Genomic DNA, 18,294 nt, shown 5'->3' with positions numbered 1-18,294 from the left:
GAAGAGAGAGAGAGAGAGAGAGAGAGAGAGAGAGAGAGAGAGATTTAGTGTTTAGGGTATATCCAAGATTTTACAGTTTAGTGTTTAAGATTTACCCAAGGGTTTAGGGTATATCCAAGAATTTAGGGTTTAGTGTTTGGATTTTTACCAAGGATTTAAGTTTTGTCCAAGGGTTTAGGGTATAGTGTTTAATTTTTATGATTTACTCTTTTGTGACGGTTTTAAAATTGTTAAAAAAATTCATCTTTTTGGCAGCTACTAATATTTTTCATTTATTTTAAAACTTAACACAAATTATTATTATTTTATTATTTAAATTTTATAAAACTGTACATTAATTGGCAAACTATGATTAGTTGGTAATTCACCCAAGAAAATTCATGATAAAATATTAAACTAGGAAACATTCCCATATAAAACAAAATTGTGGTAGTTAAAAGATAATCGATGAATTAAAAGAATGTTTACATTTTTATATTTCTAAAAAAAAGGGTTTACGATGAGGGGGATACCAAGAGAGAGAGAGAGAGAGAGAGAGAGAGAGAGAGAGAGAGAGAGAGAGAGAGAGAGAGAGAGAGAGAGAGAGAGAGAGAGAGAGAGAGATAATAATTTAAACCTCAAACTATATTGAATTAAGTAATGTCTAAAATGCTTATAGTTTTGAACCACAAAGACTGAATGGAGAACAAATTTAGTTTTAGTAATACATAAAACATATGAATCGTATTTGAATAATACATATTTATATTAATAATACATAAAACATCTGAAGAACAAATTTAGTTTTAATAATACATCAAACATTTGATTAGATATTAATAATATTTATACATAAAACATAAGAATCGTATTAATGCCCGTGTGCGGGCATTAATACGATTCGTATGTTTAAAATAAAAATATGTTAAAATCTTAATCTTATTTTTTTAAACACTCATCAATACTGATAAAATCTGTGAGAGAGAGAGAAAGAGAGAGAGAGAGAGAGAGAGAGAGAGAGAGAGAGAGAGAGAGAGAGAGAGAGAGCCATAGAGAGAGAGCCATAGAGAGAAAGAGCCATAGAGAGATAAACAAAATGAGTTCGAGAGTAAGATACAAATAAAGAAATATAGAACAAGTTTGATTACACAAAAATTTACATACATAAGAATTTGATTATATATTTATAATATTTATACATAGAACCTATGCAAAGAGTGTGATTACACAAATATTTACGTACATATAATTTGATTAGATAATAATAATATTTATCTTACTCGAATTAGATATTATACACAAAATCAGTTCTTCTTACATGGTTCAAAGAATACAACCAAGTTCTGTGGAATCCTTACATGTTTGAAGTCAATGACCTATGAGGAAGGTATGTTATTATACAAAAATCATTCATATGAAAATCAAATTGTATAATAATAATTATATCTTTATATGCAAGTTCTTGCAAATGAATCAGAGTAAGATAAATCACACTGGTGATATGTATAAACTATTGAGACTATGGAAAAAGAGGTTTATGGACAAGCTTTTCAAACCTCAACAGTTAAGGATTTGTATAGACATCGACCCATTCTTACTCCCACAAATGATGAAGTTGATAAAATAAATGATTACATGCTTTCGCAGTTGCCAGGTAACATGTTTTGTGTTTACTCTTATATTCCAGTAAATTTTTACATGTCACTAAAGTAAAGGATTTACATATGTTTCTATCTCAGTGACGTCTATACCGTAAAATCAGCACCACCGAGATTAAACACAAAAAAACACACAAAACCCAATTCCAAACTATATATATATATATATATATATTTTCTAATATTTTCGAAAAATTGCTGATCTAACCATCTCATCCTGCGCAAGGCGCGGGTAACTACCTAGTATTATGATATTCACTTAACAGTACATATTTTTGTCCAAAAAAAAGAAAAGATATTGACGTAACAGAACGTGACTATATTTTCTGGGTTTCAAGATTGAAATTAATCTCTTTGTGGTTTAGCGTTTTACGTTAGAATTTCTGAAAAGCAGATTGTGGTTAAGAGTGGGCACGAAGCGGATATCCAGAGTTTTATGGATATCCGTGATCTGATCCGTTCTCTACAATTATTCGATTTTTCGATTTAATCTGATCCGTAACTTTTCGGATATTCGATGTTGCGGATATCCGTGAATATCTGAACTTTTGCCAGATATCTGATTCGATCCGTAGAAAAATAATTAAAATTAAAAAATAAATAAAAATAAAAGAAAAAGAAGAAAATATGAAATAAAATAATAATATTTTATTACAATTTTTTTAAAATTACATACTTTCAAAATTTTTAATAACTAAATAATTAATTTTAGTGAATAAAAACATTATAAAACTTATATAAAGATATAAAAAATATATATTATATAATTTTATAAACATGTGTAAATATATATATGTATATAACGGATCGGATATCCGTTTCTAAAAATATTAATATTTGTGGTTTGCTTCATCTTTGATGGATATTGGATTTTATTATTTGTTTCGATTCGTTAAGTTATGGATATTTGGATTTTTTGGATCGAATAACGGATCGAATCGAAATTTACGGATATTTTGCCTACTCCTAATTGTGGTTGCATTAATTTGTAACCAAAACTTCATTCTTTGCAATGACATTTACATTTTAGCAAAAGAAGAAATATCAATCTCGATAACATGGCACTTTCGAGATTTGATAATATATGTTATCCCCAAGTGTCAACATTGTAGATGACGTTTTTCTTTATTAGATTTTTTTTTGGGTGGATAGCTGAAGTTGATCAATGATCCCACTCTTTCTTGAAATGGTTTTTAGTGGAGAAATGTGTCTCCACTCCATTAAGTGGACCTGTGCAGCCCATAAAGGGTATCTGATGTTGCTGCTTAATTAGCATGACTCATTCATATTCGTAAGAGGAAAATATTCGTTTGCCCATTTGTATCCGTACCAACACGTTTCTTTCCGAGTCCACATTGCATATATCTCTATCAGATCTGATTCGTTTTCGTTTTCGTTTTAATCTTTTGATCTTATTAATCTTTTCTTTCATTGTCAAACAAAGTTTCTTTGGGTGCTTCTTTGCTTATCCACGCCTCTCCTTTTTGTATTAGGGATTACTATCAAAAAGGTTCTTTCTTTTCTCATGGTTTTTAGTTTCTGCCAAATCTTTACTTTGGGAGTTTAAAGTCTTCCGAATCTTGAGTGTCCTCATATTGTAGCCTAGCCTGCTTTTTAAGTTTGGTATTTCTTTTTGTCTTTTTGGTCTTTATAATTCACATGGTTAAGGTTCAAAGTTCCAATCTTGGACTAACATGAGCCATCAAATGTGGCTTCTCGTTGAGGCCTATAAAAGTTGCTTTTCTAGTTTAGGTAAATAAAAAAAGGTTACTTGCACTACACGTATTCTCTGTCAAGGTCGGCAGAACAAAAAAGACATGAGATGCTTTCTGTTGAGAAACGACTTCTGTGTGATATTTTTTTTTGTGGATACACTTCAGATGTTTCTCATGTCAAACATGTTTTGTCATAGATTTTTAAGTTCCTCATTCTCGTTTTGATAATGGAATTGGATTCTCATCCTTTGCTTCATTCTTTTGTCTTCTTTTTACCGTCTCTCTTCCGGCAAGTGCTTATTGTTTCTTTTCATAGGTTTTGATCCGAAGAAGAAATCTCTCGGACCAGGACAAGAACAGGGCGAATTTCTCGTTCTTGTATTGCCTTTCTCGTTCTGATCATTTCTTCCGTCTTAAGAAACTGAATTCTGATGCAAAATCCTCCCCATGGAATGTTTTGTTTCTTGAAATCTTCGGTCTTCTAATGTGATGAAGAGGAGATAGTCTCGTAAATTTTACTTAAGGAGTTATGGAGACCGGTACAAGCACTAGCAACAGCGGAAACAGCAGAAACGATAGCTATGAAACTATCAAGAATGGATCATGGTTTAACCAGTTCCGCAATGGATGTAATCCCTGGATGGCTAGATATGTATACGGTCTTATATTCCTCATCGCAAATCTACTAGCTTGGGCTGCTCGTGATTATGGTCGGCGTGCCTTAAATAAAGTAACAAGTACGTACCAAGATATCAGGTTTCAATCTCGTTCCTTGTCTTACAAGTTAATACCGATGCTCATAGTTTTCTAAATTGCAGAATTCAAGAATTGTAAAGAAGGAGAAAACTGTTTAGGGACAGAAGGAGTCTTAAGGGTTAGCTTGGGATGTTTTGTATCCTTTCTTGATCAGTCTTGAAATACTATATATATGTTCATCTTACAACACTTTTATCCGAAAATGTTTTATGCTTAACTCTAAATCTTCAGTTGTTTTATTTCGTAATGTTTCTATCAACACTTGGCACGTCAAAAACGCATTCATCAAGAGATAAATGGCATTCTGGATGGTGGTCTGCTAAGCTTATCATGTGGCCTGCTTTAACCATCATACCTTTCTTGCTTCCTTCTACCATTATTCTCCTTTACGGTAAGGCTTGAGGAGCAAGATTCCTCTTCTACCACTCTCTCTAGTTCAGTTTACGAGTAATTATAAACATTTTTTTTGTTTGGTCTTATTTTCAGGAGAGCTTGCCCATTTTGGTGCAGGGTAAGAGACTGTTATAGTCTAATTTTCATAATTTATATAATGATGTGAGAATCCACAATCTTATTGTATGTTGTTTCTCTATAGGGTATTTCTACTCATACAGCTAATTAGTGTGATCAGTTTCATTACATGGCTCAATGAGTGCTATCAGTCCCAAAAAGATGCAGAAAGATGGTTAGTTTTGATTTACAAAAACTATTTAGTTTTTTTTTTCTTCTTCAGTTTATTACTAATCAAGCAACACTCTTTATGTTATGTTTCTAGCCATGTCCGTGTGATGCTACTAGCAACAACTTCATACACAATGTGTATAGTTGGAGTAATTTTGATGTACATATGGTACGCGCCGGATTCTTCATGTCTTCTCAATATATTCTTCATAACTTGGACATTGTTCCTCATCCAGCTCATGACAAGCATCGCTCTCCATCCTAAAGTAAGTCTTTTTGGATCCATCACTATCCATAGCTGTGTCATGTGTGTGTGTTTTGGATGTTTGAAGTTATGAATATTTGTTTGTCATTGCCAACACCAACAGGTCAATGCTGGATACTTAACTCCGGCTCTTATGGGACTCTATGTTGTCTTTATCTGCTGGTGCGCCATTCGAAGGTATGTTATGATTTAAAATTTCATTTTCCTGTGCTAATTAACCACATCAAATATAACATATGAACGCTCTAAATTTACTTGGCCCAGTCCACTTCTAATTCAAAATCTGCATCAAAAACCCTAAAAGGCATACAAGTTTATAAGACACTTCAACTAGTAAAGATATATTATAGTCATTCTTTATTTGCTTGAAGAACTTTAATAGTAATTTGGTTTTCCCCTACATAATGTTATGCAGTGAACCAGTGGGAGAAAACTGCAACAGAAAAGCAGCAGCTTCAAACAGAACGGACTGGCTTACAATCATTGTAACTTCTCTCAACCTCGCAACACTTTTTATTTTATTTTGTCTCATCCAAATTAGTAATAAACTGATTTTGAATAATATTGTGCAGAGCTTTGTGGTTGCGTTATTGGCAATGGTGATTGCCACATTTTCAACAGGAATAGACTCTCAATGTTTCCAATTCAAGAAAGATGTGCATAGTGAAGGAGAAGAAGAAGAAGTGGAGGAAGATCGTGTTCCATATGGATATGGATTCTTCCATTTTGTGTTTGCGACAGGAGCAATGTACTTCGCTATGCTACTCATCGGTTGGAACACTCATCACCCCATGAAAAAGTAAAGTTTTTTCAACATTAATCTTATTCATACTAGCGTCAGTACAAGCTTGAGACTCTACGTATACTAACTTTGTTTGGGTTCAGGTGGACGATTGACGTGGGATGGACGAGTACTTGGGTGAGGATTGTGAACGAGTGGGTTGCGGTTTGCGTATACAGTAAGTACAAACAACTGAGAGACAATTAGAATGATAATCCTTCAAACTCCATGATTGGGTGACAGTTTTTAATATTTTGTTTACGACATGTATTACAGTATGGATGCTGATGGCTCCAATCGTGCTGAAGAGCAGAAGACAAAGAGCAAGTGGAACATGAGACATTGATTGTGGAGGACACGACAAAGACTCTTGGTCGTTTTGATCTCTTCTCTCCTTACGTGGGATAGAATTAACCCGACTAAATCACCTACGGCCAGGATGGAAGGCAAACACGTTTAATCTTTCTTAATCTCATGGGTTTGGTAGGAAAATAGTATCAGACGATTAAAGATTGGAGATGATTCGAAATCAAATCTTTGTAAGTAGATTGTTATAGGAAGTGGATACAGATTATAATTATGATTATCGTTTTATAATTAAATTTATGACCTTCAAATTAGAATCACCACACCACATAGCTTGTGCAGCCCTTCTATACTATTATTTATGAAGTGATTTTGCTTACTGTTCTCCATAATTTTAGGTAATTTTGCTTATTTGTCATATTTTTATTAAATTTAAGCTAAATTATCATTGATGTATTATTTATCATTAATTTAACATAATAGCCTTGATGAATATTCTATATAAATAAAAACGAATTTTATTTTATTAATATTAAATTTATATGTTGTATTAGCTTTTCTTATTTGTCATGTTTTTATTAGGTTTTAGACTTTTAGATAGGTTATTAATTTATTATTAGTTTCTAACTATTCACTAATTTATTTTAATGATATAAAGTTTATATGTTATATGCTATATTAAATAGTTGATTACAAAATAATATTTTAGAATTATCAAAAAAAAAGATTATTCTTCTATATATATTCTTTTTTTGTGCCTATCTGAAAACAATATTTTTATTATAAAATTTAAAAAAATTAAGATACAAAACAATTTATTATTAAATATTAGTCAACCAAAAAATATAAATATATTTTCTAAACTATCTCTAAGATATGAGTGTTTTAAAAAACTTAACACAATAATAAGTATATATTTTGATTAAAAGTATTTGACATATATAAATATTTTGATGTTTGATTTAACTATTTAAAAACATAAATAATAATTTATTATGCTGGTTTTAGATTAATAAGACATAAACTAATAAGTATTTATAAGAAATTTATGCCCGCATGTGCGGGCAAAATACCTAGTACATATTATTTGAAAAGTAATTTGCTTATATGTTAGCACTATTTATTTTCACCAAAAAGATGATATGGTTTTTAGAAATTGTGACATGACATCACTTGATGATGACATGTATAATTTTCTATATAAATAGTCATATTTTGGTAAATTTTTAAATATGTTAATAACTAATAACTCAAACATCAATCAATAAAGTAAATTTTCTTTACAATGATTTTTTTTTAACAACAATGATTTATTTTTGTCAATATTTTTGAAATAGAGTAATGATTAATTTTTATTTTATTTTTCTGAAAAATTTGGTATGAATATATATACTTTCTCAAAAAAAATTGCAATTGTGCCTTACAAATATAAAACTAAAAAATACAAGTCAAATAATTTTCTTTTGTTGATAGTTAATTATTTGAAATTTATTTAAATTTATCAGTTCATTAAATAAATTAACAAATTTATTTTATTAATTTAAGAAGATGCAGATTATTTGCGTTCCTACATGATAAACTTAAATATATAATCCATGGTCAGCTCGCTGGTTAACTAAAGGAGGAAAGGAGATTTTTATAAATTTGATAGCTTTAGCCCTACCCACATATGTCGACGTGTCGAGCTTTCTACTCCCATTGAATGTTTGCCAATTGCACGATTCTGGTGGAGCTTGAACCCGCCTAAACGAGGTCTGGATTGGGAAAATGGGAGAACTGTATAGTCCGAAAGAAGAAGGTGGCTTCAGATTTTGTTAGATCCATGAGTATAACTTTGCTATTGAAACAATTGTGGAAATTGGTCCAATTTCCAGATTCTGTACTTGCAAGATTGTTTCGTGAGAAGTACCATAGACTCAGTTCGCTTTGCGAGCAACAACTAGTGATAGTCCTTTTTAAGTTTGGACAAATTTAATGGCTGCTAAACATTTTTTGATTTTTGGAATTCCACAGAAAGTGCATTCATATTTTCAGATAAGAGTATGGTAATACCCATGGATTTTCCATGAAATACCAACTCAACCTAATGCCCCAATAGTACATTCGAAGATGACGTTAAGTGACTTTTTACAGGGTTTAAGATTTAGTGTTTTGGATTTAATGTTTTGGATTTAGGGTTTAATTTGATGACGGCGTTAAAAAAATATTCAAAAAGAAAATTTTGGCCTCTATTATTATTATTATTATTATTATTATTATTATTATTATTATTATTATTATTATTATTATTATTATTATTATTATTATTATTATTTTCTTTTTACTTTAAAAACATAATATAACTTTGAGAATATTTTATCTCCTTCTTAAAACATATTCAACATGAAATAACAAAATCCTGCTGATTGTTGAATTTAGAGGTTCCACCCTATAGGGTGAACCCAAAAAAAACTCTAGAAAATATGGCATTTACAAGTCAGGTGACCTACACTGCCTCCGAGCTGGTTCTATTTAAGGAAAGTAATTCTTTGCTTAAGGTGTGTGCAACTCAAACTCACGTGTGGAAGCCATGAGATCATTCATACATCTAAGATCACTTGGAGAGTTTATACAATCCACTAAACCTCACTAGATCAGCTAGATTATTTCACCATCTCAACTTGCCATTTTTGGAGCCGATTTTCTTTAAATCCCAACAGCTAGTTTTCCTCAATCTTGGCTGTGATTTGGTGATTTGTTTCATCAACCAGAAGCTCCCCAAGGCTCCTAGGATCTTCCCAAGGTTGTCCAGATACAAGCAGCTCAACACATTTCCCATTTTGACTAAGATTCTATCATTCATGCCTAAAGGCTAGTTTTTCTTTAATTCAGCATGTTTCCATTTTTCTTAGCTTTTTAGATCATTGTACTGAGCATTATATATGCTCATTAGTTCTCTCATTGTATGGCACAAATTTTTTACCTAAAATTAATAAACTTCTTAATTTCTTTTTTCCAAAGTCTTTGTTTCTTTGTGTGAATTTGGTCATTCAGTCTTGTGGGGAATAACTAGACTCTTTGATTGGCGATTGAGACTGCTTGTGGATTTAAGTTTTCTCCTTCATGGTTGATTGTGGAATCAGTCAACAAACCGTTCTATTCATTATTATCATCATTTCTTCCATCCAACCGGTTTTAAGGTCGATTAAATCGATTGTACAAACCATCCCTCTTGTTGGATCGTCAATCACTTTGATCCAAGATATTTGTGAGCCTTTGATAACTTAGGCTTACATCATTTCTTGTAGAGCTGAAGTTCCTTCAGCATCAGGTCTTATCTATCCTTGTCTCTTTTCATTTGCATTCGTTTTTAGTTCTATTTATTTTTGCATTCATAAATCAAAACCTATAAAAATTGTTTGTTCATCTTGTTCAGTTCGCATAATCTGAAAAAAAACCACAAAATAATTTATTAAACCCTAAATCCTAAATTTTTGGGTATACCCTAAACCCATAAATAATCCTAAACTCTAAACTCAAATCCTAGTATATGCAAAATAATTTTTTTAATATTTTAACGCCGTCATCGAATTATTATACCCTAAACCCTAAATCCTAAACTCTAAACCTTAAACTCTTTTGGGTAAACCCTAAACCCTAAGATAATCCTAACTCTAAATCAAAAACACTTAACACTAAAGCACCAAATCTTAAAAATACTAAACCATGATCTCCTCACTGAGAAGGAAGGACCCAGCTCTCTACAGCACCATGATGCAGCGTTGGTTCAGCAGGCCGGGTCATACCTAAGGCTGGCCCTTGTGTTTTTCAAACAAGTATACTGTTTTTAGATCTTTCTTTCTTTCATCCTAAAAACATAAACCTTGGTTGCCTGTAGTTTTTTCTTTGTTGATATCAATTTAAAATTTCAACAAAAAAAAATACTAAACCTTTAATCATAATCTCTAAACTCTTTTTAGGATTAAAGATTTAGTATTTTTAAAATTTGGTGTTTAGTGTTTTTAATTTAGGGTTTATGCTTTATTCAAAGGTTTAGGGTTTACTCAAGAGTTCATGATTTAGAGTTTAGGGTTTAGTGTTTTGATGGCGGCGTTAAAATATTTGTTAGCATATATTACAATTTTTATTTATTTTTTAACTTTTATTTTTAAAATATAATATAACTTGACAATATTTGGTTTACTTTTTTTTAAGATATCGACTGTGAAATAACTGATTTCTATTGGTTGATAAACCTAGAATAAGTCTTATTTCCACTCTCCTTTATGATTTAGGATTTAAAAGGCGAGAATGATTAGGATATTTAGTTAGATTGATTAAGTCATCGTCACTATATATGGTGGAGATGTCAGGCTAAAAAAACCCATTCATCTTCATCATCTTGCCTTTGTGAAGCAATACTTCGTTTTCGAAATCTAGTTTGAAACTTCTAATTTTAGATCTCCCCGAGTCCCGAGATGTCTGCGGAGATGACTAGTGAAGAGATCGTTAGTCGTGCCTTTGTGAAGCAATACTATCATACTCTTAATGAATCACCTCAGTTTCTTCATATGTTTTATAAAGATTCTTGTTTATTTAACCGACTTGGTCCGTTAACCCATGTCAAGAAAACTGTTTGGACTAGGAAAGACGTGAAAGATGAGTTTCTGGCTGTGAAATTTGAAGATTTCACGGCTAAGATTGAAACTTCACTTGGTGTACCATATCCAATGGAACATGGTCGTATTATTGTGTTCGTCAATGGACACTTGACTAGGAAGAAGGATAACGTGAGGAACAAGTTTAGTCAAACGTTTCTTCTGGCTCAACAAGACAACGGCTTATGTGTCGTTAACGATATTTTCAGGTTTAAAAAGGGGCAGACAGAGACCCAGGCGTGTTTTTCAACTGAGATCGAGTCAAAGTCAGAGACTGAGCCAAAGTCAGAGCCTGAACCGGTAGCTTCGCGATTGCCACTTCCTGACGAACTAACAAATATAGGGAGCTCAGTTTCGCTTAGTGGAAAAATTCCGAACACAACAGAACCGATCGAGAGGACAAGCGACCAAACAGGCCATTATCTTATGCAATATGCGGAACAATTTTTCAATTATTTTTCATCATATTAATTTCTTTGATTTGTGTTTGTATGCAAACATATATGTAATTTTTTTCATGATATAAGTATTTATAAAAATATTTTTATTCATGAAACTTTTTATCAATAAATGTATTGATAAAAGTCAAATAAAAATTATTTAAAACATGGAAATTTATATAAATAAATGTTGTTTTAATAAAATTGTGCTGACTATAGTTAAATGTTTATAATAAATTTGATAAACACTAAATAACTAATTTCATTAAGTTATCATTAAGTTTTAGTATATTTTTATATTATAAATATATGTGATATTTAAAAATAAGAGATCGATTGCAGTAGTTAGAATTGAATACGCATGGAACATGGATCACACTATAAACTTTAGATTATTGATTAGACTAGACAAAATATAAAATAATAAATAACAAAGAATGTGAAACAGATGGGAAATGTGCTAGACTCGGTTTCATTTAGGTTATCATAATTCAAATCTATATATGCTAAGGTTTTGAACATAGAAGCAAGACTCTCCTTGTGAGTCTAATCAGATGTCTAAATCATTAGAATTCCAACTCTTGTATGCGAATTCATAGTATAATTAGCGCTGATTTATTATTATATTATAATTATTAGGAATATTACATAGACGATTCGACAACTAACAATACTATATGTTTTATTAAGATCTACATCTAACTGCATCATCTGAGCCGACCTAAGAAGATCCACGCCTGACCAGATTTAATTGCACCATGTTAAAGATCCCTTGTAATCTTTCCTTCTATAATCTGCATAGCTGCCTAATAAATCGCACTGTCTCCGGGACTTGAAATTTGGATTTGAGATAACTTGCAGTAAATTGCATAGTCTGGGAATCGAACTCCAGACCTAGATGTAGAGTTCGCATACAAGAGTTGGATATCGTTGCAACCATGGTGAGTTTCAATAAACTAGCTCTTGTTGTATTTATAAACCTAGCTTAGCAGGATCAGATCATGCTCTCGCGTGTCTAAATTATCATATGATCAAGTTCTTAGTTAATTACTATAGAAATAAGCAGTAAAAACAATCTTATGAAATCTATTACTATAAAGAAAAGGTGTCTCTCTTCTCCTCTTGCCACCTCATCAAATAGGGTGATGAAAAGCCGACACGTGTTGATTTTTTTAAACGCAGCGTGTAAATAATTGCGGGCTTCGCCTGATTGTTTTCGTTACTGGGCCGTTTTGCTGTGTAGCCCGTGACGTACTTTAATCACCAACTTCGTGATGAACGATGCGTTTTACATTAGGCTAATGGCGACTTCCATTGAGCAGCTGATCTTTCGTCTCCTTCCTTGCGTGATACCAGTAACCGATCAATCATCTTTAATCCCTCCCCCTCCCATTAATCAATCAACCATGATGTAGATTCAACGCGATATTTTTGTTGTGCAAGGCGGTGGAATCTACTAAAAGAAGGTATGATTTTCCTCTTTCCAGAAACTACTTCTCATTCGTTCTAAGCTAATCAGATAAAAAAACTATGGCTAACGTTTTGGTTCTCCTCTCCGATCTGCAGACCGGCCGCTCCTCTTCCACCGTTGAAGTCTGCTTGTTCCGCTTCTGGGAGGTCGGAAATGTCCGCCGTGGTGGAGAATTCATGGGCGTCGACTTGCTCTTGCTTGATTCTAAGGTTATGTATTAGATCCGCCTTTTGTTTTAAATTTACCGATTGAATGTTGCACACACATGCGCTGTGTTGAATCGATATTGTATTTGTCAGTTTGTGTTTTTAATAATCTATTATTATCTATTTCACACAGATTGATTATTAGTTTTTTTTATTTCACCTCAGAGATTATTTTGAATACGTGTTGCCCAAAAAAAATAAAAAAAAATTGCATACGTTTGTTGATTTTGTTTGTATTTGCTAACGGTTTGCAGGCACCTTTGATAGTAGCCATTCTCTTCTTCGCCTTCACCGTCAATCATCGCCACTTCTCTGACCGGTTAGTTTTCTTCTTTTCTTAGTGAGCACAATATGATTTAATCTTCATATATATTGAGATTCTGATTTTGTGTTTTCGTGTTTTCGTGTTTTGCTGTGGATCAAGACTTATTCGCACTGTTGGATCCTTTGCAGCTTTGGGACAACAGTATTATCTCAGTTTCTAAGCTTTTTCTTATATGCAAAAATGTAAAATCTTTTTATTTCTTTGATTTCTAATTGCTTCTCTGTCTCTTTGGCACAGTCGAATGCATCTGGCTCTCCTGCATGTAATCTAATGGTTGATGTGTACTTCAGTTCCATTGCATATAACTGAGATCCACTTTCCTCTCGATTTAAGAGAGTTCAGAGTCATGGCGACCCTAAAGCCTCACGAAGTCAAAGGAGTCTCTTGGCTTATACACAAATATATTCTTGGCGTAAATGTCGTTCTCGGTAACTCTCCGCCCTTTGTTCTTCGGATACAAACTGGAACTCAAAAAATTGAAACCGATTTGTTCAATTTTTCGATCCTGATTGCATGAGACGAGATACCATCATCGTTTTCTTTTTTTAGAAATGCTCTATTTTTGATTGAATCTGTGTTGAGTCTAATCTAAGGTTTGAGCAGATGAGATTGGGGCAGGCTCCACAAGCAATTTCTTTCTTGAGCTATCTGAAGTTTCATCAAGGATTGCGAGGACCATTTCGTGAGTGAGATCTGCTTCTCATATGCAGCAAGTTCTTGAGCTATCTGAATTTTCATCAAGTTCTGATGCTGTATTATTTAATGTTATGTCTTGGTATTGGCAGTTGTGCTTTGTCCTTTGAGCGTAACAGATGGTTTGGTGTCAAGGAAGGTCCTGAGAGACAACATCCAAGGAATCACCAAGCCTGCGATCAGGCGTCTCGCTTGCAGAGGAGGAGTGAAGAGGATCAGCGGGTTGATCTACGAAGAGACGAGAGGGGTTTTGAAGATCTTTCTCGAGAACGTGATTAGAGACGCCGTGACTTACACGGAGCAAGCGAGGAGGAAGACGGTTACGGCGATGGATGTTGTTTACGCTTTGAAGAGGCAAGGTTGCACTCTTTATGGGTTCGGCCGGTTTTAGATAAACAGGTTCACTCCAAAACTTGAAGTTCTTAGGTATAATGGTGATAAGGATTGCCGTAGGTATTTGTGTAAGGTAATGTATGATCATGTCAACAAGAGCTCTGAGGGGAGAGTTAAAGTTTTTTGTTTTCTCTAGAACTTGGGTTTATTTACAGACAGAACTCTGTAACCTGTAATTCTTTTTGAATTTATGCAAAAGTTAACCCGTGGAATTGATATACGTAGCGGAAACAATCTATCTACTGAGTATCCTCACAACGTTATTATCTCTAAGACCAAAAGAATTATGGTGGTGTGGTGGGCAAGAGAGGTCCTTCAAGATGTTTGCCTTTTATCTTTCTGATCAAAGACATGGGAGGAAATAAATCAGACGTATGATCAGTTGGTAATGTATGCTAACGTATTTGTATATCTTAACCATACACTTCTCCAGTTCAAACTGTTCTCGCAAATCAAATTCACTCTATACTAAAAACAGCTTCGGAAACAAACAAGCTCACTCACACATGACACATATAATTCTTCTTTATGTTTAGCTCTTGCAATCAACTCCTCGCACAAAGCATTTCTAAAAAGCGTACATCATTATCATACGCATCACTTGCAGTTAACTAACACACAACAAAAACTTACAAAATTCTTAAAAACTTGACCAACAAGTAAGGTATAGATACGCGTGGACCAAATACTTGGGGTAATTAATATTTCTTTTCACATGTTTAAATAAATAATAAAAATAAAAAATAAAGTAAAATATCAATAAATTCAATGACACAAAAATTGTTAAGAATTAAATTTTGCATTTTAACCTAATACTTGCAAATTCTCCATTTCCTATCATAGTTAAAATATATAAAACAATTATGTTTCATGATATTTAAAAAAATTGAGATATACTTATGATATCTAAAAAATATAGTAAAAAAATTAATGTTACAAGAGTACACTTATTGTTTTCAATATTCATTAAAATTTGAGATATTTATATATTTTACATTCATTCACATACCCGCCCGTAGGGCGGGTTAGCCCCTAGTATGCAATATAATATTCTAACAATTATATATTTCAGAAGTTCATCCAAACCTATAAAACATTAATTTAATAAATTATCTATTCAGACGTAATAAATGAAAACATAATCATAGAATGAATAGATATCATAAACAAAAAAACAATAGGAATTCCAGGAAAACTCTGAAGGAGTTCTTCTTTTCTCTCTAATCTAAAAACAAAACTTAAAAGAAAGAGTAGCTTTCATAAAAGGCTTATTGATAAGTACCTGAAGTCAGTAGCTGGACCACAAACTCATGAGATCAACCATACAAGTTACATTGGAGCCAGCAGCCATATAGGCTCATTCAAAGAAGGATATCATTGCAACCATGGTGAGTTTCACTACAAGAAAACTAGGCAAATTCTGATGACCATTCTGACGGACAAGGACGTCGTCGGACTTTTCTGACCACATTCCGATGACATACCGACGAAACCTAAAAACAATTTTTCGTCGGTATGTCATCGGAAAAGTCCGACAAAATTCCGACGAAAGTGATTCGTCAGAATTTTCCGACGAAAAAACCGACGATGGTCCGACAAAAAATATAACTGTTATAGTTGTCGGAATTAGGTCGGAAAATACCGACGAAAAAACGAGAAATCATTTGACCGTTAGCGAGAGAGAATATGTCCATTTATAGCCGTTAGACATTTCAAAAAATCCGACAGAATTCCGACGAATCTTTTCAAAGTTGTCGGAATGGCGTCGAATTGCCGTAAGCATTTTCCTATAAATGAAAGCTCTCCTCATTCATCTCATTCACTCCTCATTCTCTCTTCACTCTCTCTTATCACAAGAAATCCGAAAAAATCATGTCTTCTAAAGATTACTTTCCTTCGTGGATGGATATACCTCATTTGGATCTCAACACTAATTTGCTTACAGAAGAATATGTTCCAGGTATTGGGGAATTTATGAAACTTGTTCAACAGCACCTGGATGCAAATATTTTTAATATAGTTTCTGTATAGTGTAGCAGGTAAATTGTGCATTGCAATTTTTAATGGTTACTACTAGCAAATTATTATAATTACTTGAAAATTATTTCAAAAATAATTATAGACAATTGAACTTTAAAATAATTATAAAATGCCTAAAATAAGTATAAAATCTCTAAAATTATACTTTGGCAAGAAAATCAAAATATTTTGTTAATAATATATTTGGATGTTCTGTATTCTGATACCATATATAGTATATACAATATGAATTCTCAGAAAGTTTCTTTTATCTGCAAAGTCAAAACTGATACATTTAGTTTCCAAGCCCTCCTCACATAACTTAAAATAATGTTTTTGGTGTAGATTATAACTTTCTATATTCTTTTATTTTTATGTAATTGATTAAAACAGAGTTCCATCTTGTATCTCACTATCACTTTTTGATGAAACTCGAATATGTAATACATATTCTTAAAATAATTTTTTATAACAGATCTCTAATACCAAATATACTATATCAAATACGAATTCTAAAAAAATATTCTTTGATGGTCAAGTTCAAACTGCAACATTTGGCTTTGACGATCTCCTGAATGAATCTCTTGATTCTATAGTGTTTTTCTATTCCATAGATGTCAATTCAAATTCTTCAAAAATTGTTTTGACCATCTAAAATCACCAAAATAATATGATAACTACTTTAAAATGATTGTGATGAATATTGACAAATGATTTCAAAGAGTCATAAATAACTGATTATGAAAAGATCATCAAAATGCCTAAAATTAGTATAAGATCTCGGAAATTCTACTTAAGCTAGAAAATCAATCAATTTTATGGGGATAATAGGACCAAAGATCTAGACTTTTGCTCTAGTATTAATTGTGATATACAAGTTCAATGTTTTTGAGGTGGTCGGTCAAGAGAACAACTATGGAACCCTATTATATAATAAAGATAAGAACCAAGAACCACAACAACACTTTCATTTCGCAAAATGGATACGAAAAGGGAGATCTCGCAATCCCGCAAGAACCAGCAACAAGAAGCCGACTATGATATTTCGAACTCATGGATCTGCAACAACGCGTCTTGTAGAGTTATCGTGCCTTTAGATGATTCTTATTGCAAGAGGTGTTCTTGTTGCATGTGCCATGCTTTCGATAAGAACAAAGACCCAACCCTTTGGTTGATTTGTGAGTCCGGGAAACCAAACGACGTCGAGTTCTGTGGCTTGTCGTGCCATGTCGAGTGTGCGCTTCGAAAAGACATGGTCTGGGTTAATGCTAGTGGGAACCTGATGAAGGTTGATGGATATTTCTGTTGCTACTCTTGCGGCAAAGTTTCTGACATTCTTGGGTAAGTTTTTTTCTTTTGAGGAGACATAGTAATATATATATATCAAAGTTCTGATATATTATTTTCTATGAAGGTGTTGGAAGAAGCAGCTTGTGGCAGCAAAGGATGCACGAAGGATAGATGTTCTATCTTACAGGATAGAGTTGAGCTACCGGCTTCTCAATGGGACTAGTCGTTTTTCTGAGCTACATGAGATTGTTAAAGATGCTAAGTTTAAGCTGGAAGCTGAAGTTGGTCCTCTTGACGGGCCTTCTGCGAGAACTAACCGTGGCATTGTTAGTCGGCTTCCATTTGCAATGCAGGTGCAAGAACTCAGCAGTTTTGCTATCAGAAGGGCAGAGTATTGGTCAACCAATGTAGCCAGAGGTTTCAATTTTGAGACATCTTTGTTATATGTTGTCTGAAAGGGGGAATGATGATATAAATTTTGTATTGCAGAATTGATTCCTGCTGCATGCAGGTTTGATTTTGAAGATGTTGGGCCTAGAGAAGTGATCCTTCGTTTGATTGAGTATCCTAGTGCTGAAGAACGCCGTGTGAAGGGTTATAGGTTATGGTGTTTCAAGAAAGGAGAGACGCCTGACGATCAGTTTGACATTGATTGGAGTAGAGTACAAGCACAGACGAT

The 18,294-nt window shown here is 33.0% G+C and overlaps 4 protein-coding genes across 4 annotated transcripts in view; all 4 read left to right on the top strand.

The window, feature by feature from the left end:
- LOC108856900 (uncharacterized) overlaps nt 1–6,464 on the top strand; it is a 9,205-nt gene extending 2,741 nt beyond the window's left edge. Inside the window, exons 2-12 of the mRNA XM_018630803.2 lie at nt 3,669–4,089; nt 4,171–4,244; nt 4,340–4,499; nt 4,595–4,619; nt 4,704–4,793; nt 4,884–5,055; nt 5,158–5,231; nt 5,470–5,539; nt 5,627–5,853; nt 5,940–6,013; nt 6,112–6,464. Of these exons, the coding sequence (XP_018486305.1) occupies nt 3,882–4,089; nt 4,171–4,244; nt 4,340–4,499; nt 4,595–4,619; nt 4,704–4,793; nt 4,884–5,055; nt 5,158–5,231; nt 5,470–5,539; nt 5,627–5,853; nt 5,940–6,013; nt 6,112–6,173 (1,236 nt within the window). The 5' untranslated portion in view covers nt 3,669–3,881 and the 3' untranslated portion in view covers nt 6,174–6,464. The remainder of the gene's footprint in view (nt 1–3,668; nt 4,090–4,170; nt 4,245–4,339; nt 4,500–4,594; nt 4,620–4,703; nt 4,794–4,883; nt 5,056–5,157; nt 5,232–5,469; nt 5,540–5,626; nt 5,854–5,939; nt 6,014–6,111) is intronic.
- A 4,053-nt stretch (nt 6,465–10,517) lies between these two features.
- LOC108858232 (nuclear transport factor 2) lies at nt 10,518–11,271 on the top strand. The gene has a single exon (XM_018632187.2). The coding sequence runs from the start codon at nt 10,599–10,601 to the stop codon at nt 11,247–11,249; it is 651 nt and encodes a 216-aa protein (XP_018487689.2). The 5' UTR covers nt 10,518–10,598; the 3' UTR covers nt 11,250–11,271.
- Nucleotides 11,272–12,488: 1,217 nt separating this feature from the next.
- On the top strand, nt 12,489–14,518 carry LOC108858231 (histone H4-like). The gene is made up of 7 exons (XM_018632186.2): nt 12,489–12,684; nt 12,785–12,898; nt 13,150–13,214; nt 13,320–13,361; nt 13,458–13,648; nt 13,824–13,902; nt 14,006–14,518. The coding sequence occupies exons 5-7, from the start codon at nt 13,637–13,639 to the stop codon at nt 14,302–14,304; spliced, it is 390 nt and encodes a 129-aa protein (XP_018487688.1). The 5' UTR covers nt 12,489–12,684; nt 12,785–12,898; nt 13,150–13,214; nt 13,320–13,361; nt 13,458–13,636; the 3' UTR covers nt 14,305–14,518.
- A 2,691-nt stretch (nt 14,519–17,209) lies between these two features.
- LOC108858230 (VIN3-like protein 1) lies at nt 17,210–18,070 on the top strand. The gene is made up of 2 exons (XM_018632185.2): nt 17,210–17,666; nt 17,740–18,070. Exons 1-2 carry the CDS (start codon nt 17,305–17,307, stop codon nt 18,068–18,070), a joined length of 693 nt encoding a protein of 230 aa, XP_018487687.2. The 5' UTR covers nt 17,210–17,304.
- The last annotated feature ends 224 nt before the right edge of the window (nt 18,071–18,294 follow it).

This window comes from Raphanus sativus, chromosome 5, assembly GCF_000801105.2.
Source record: "Raphanus sativus cultivar WK10039 chromosome 5, ASM80110v3, whole genome shotgun sequence".
Lineage (NCBI taxonomy): Eukaryota > Viridiplantae > Streptophyta > Magnoliopsida > Brassicales > Brassicaceae > Raphanus > Raphanus sativus.
This window is presented reverse-complemented; position numbering and strand designations above follow the sequence as displayed.

Bases quoted from the DNA above. Each gene is read 5' to 3' on its own strand.
- LOC108858232 (XM_018632187.2), top strand. From the start codon at position 10,599: ATGTCTGCGGAGATGACTAGTGAAGAGATCGTTAGTCGTGCCTTTGTG.
- LOC108858231 (XM_018632186.2), top strand. The intron at 13,903-14,005 runs GTGAGTGAGATC...TGGTATTGGCAG, and splicing joins AGGATTGCGAGGACCATTTC to TTGTGCTTTGTCCTTTGAGC.
- LOC108858230 (XM_018632185.2), top strand. From the start codon at position 17,305: ATGGATACGAAAAGGGAGATCTCGCAATCCCGCAAGAACCAGCAACAA. The intron at 17,667-17,739 runs GTAAGTTTTTTT...TTTTCTATGAAG, and splicing joins AAAGTTTCTGACATTCTTGG to GTGTTGGAAGAAGCAGCTTG.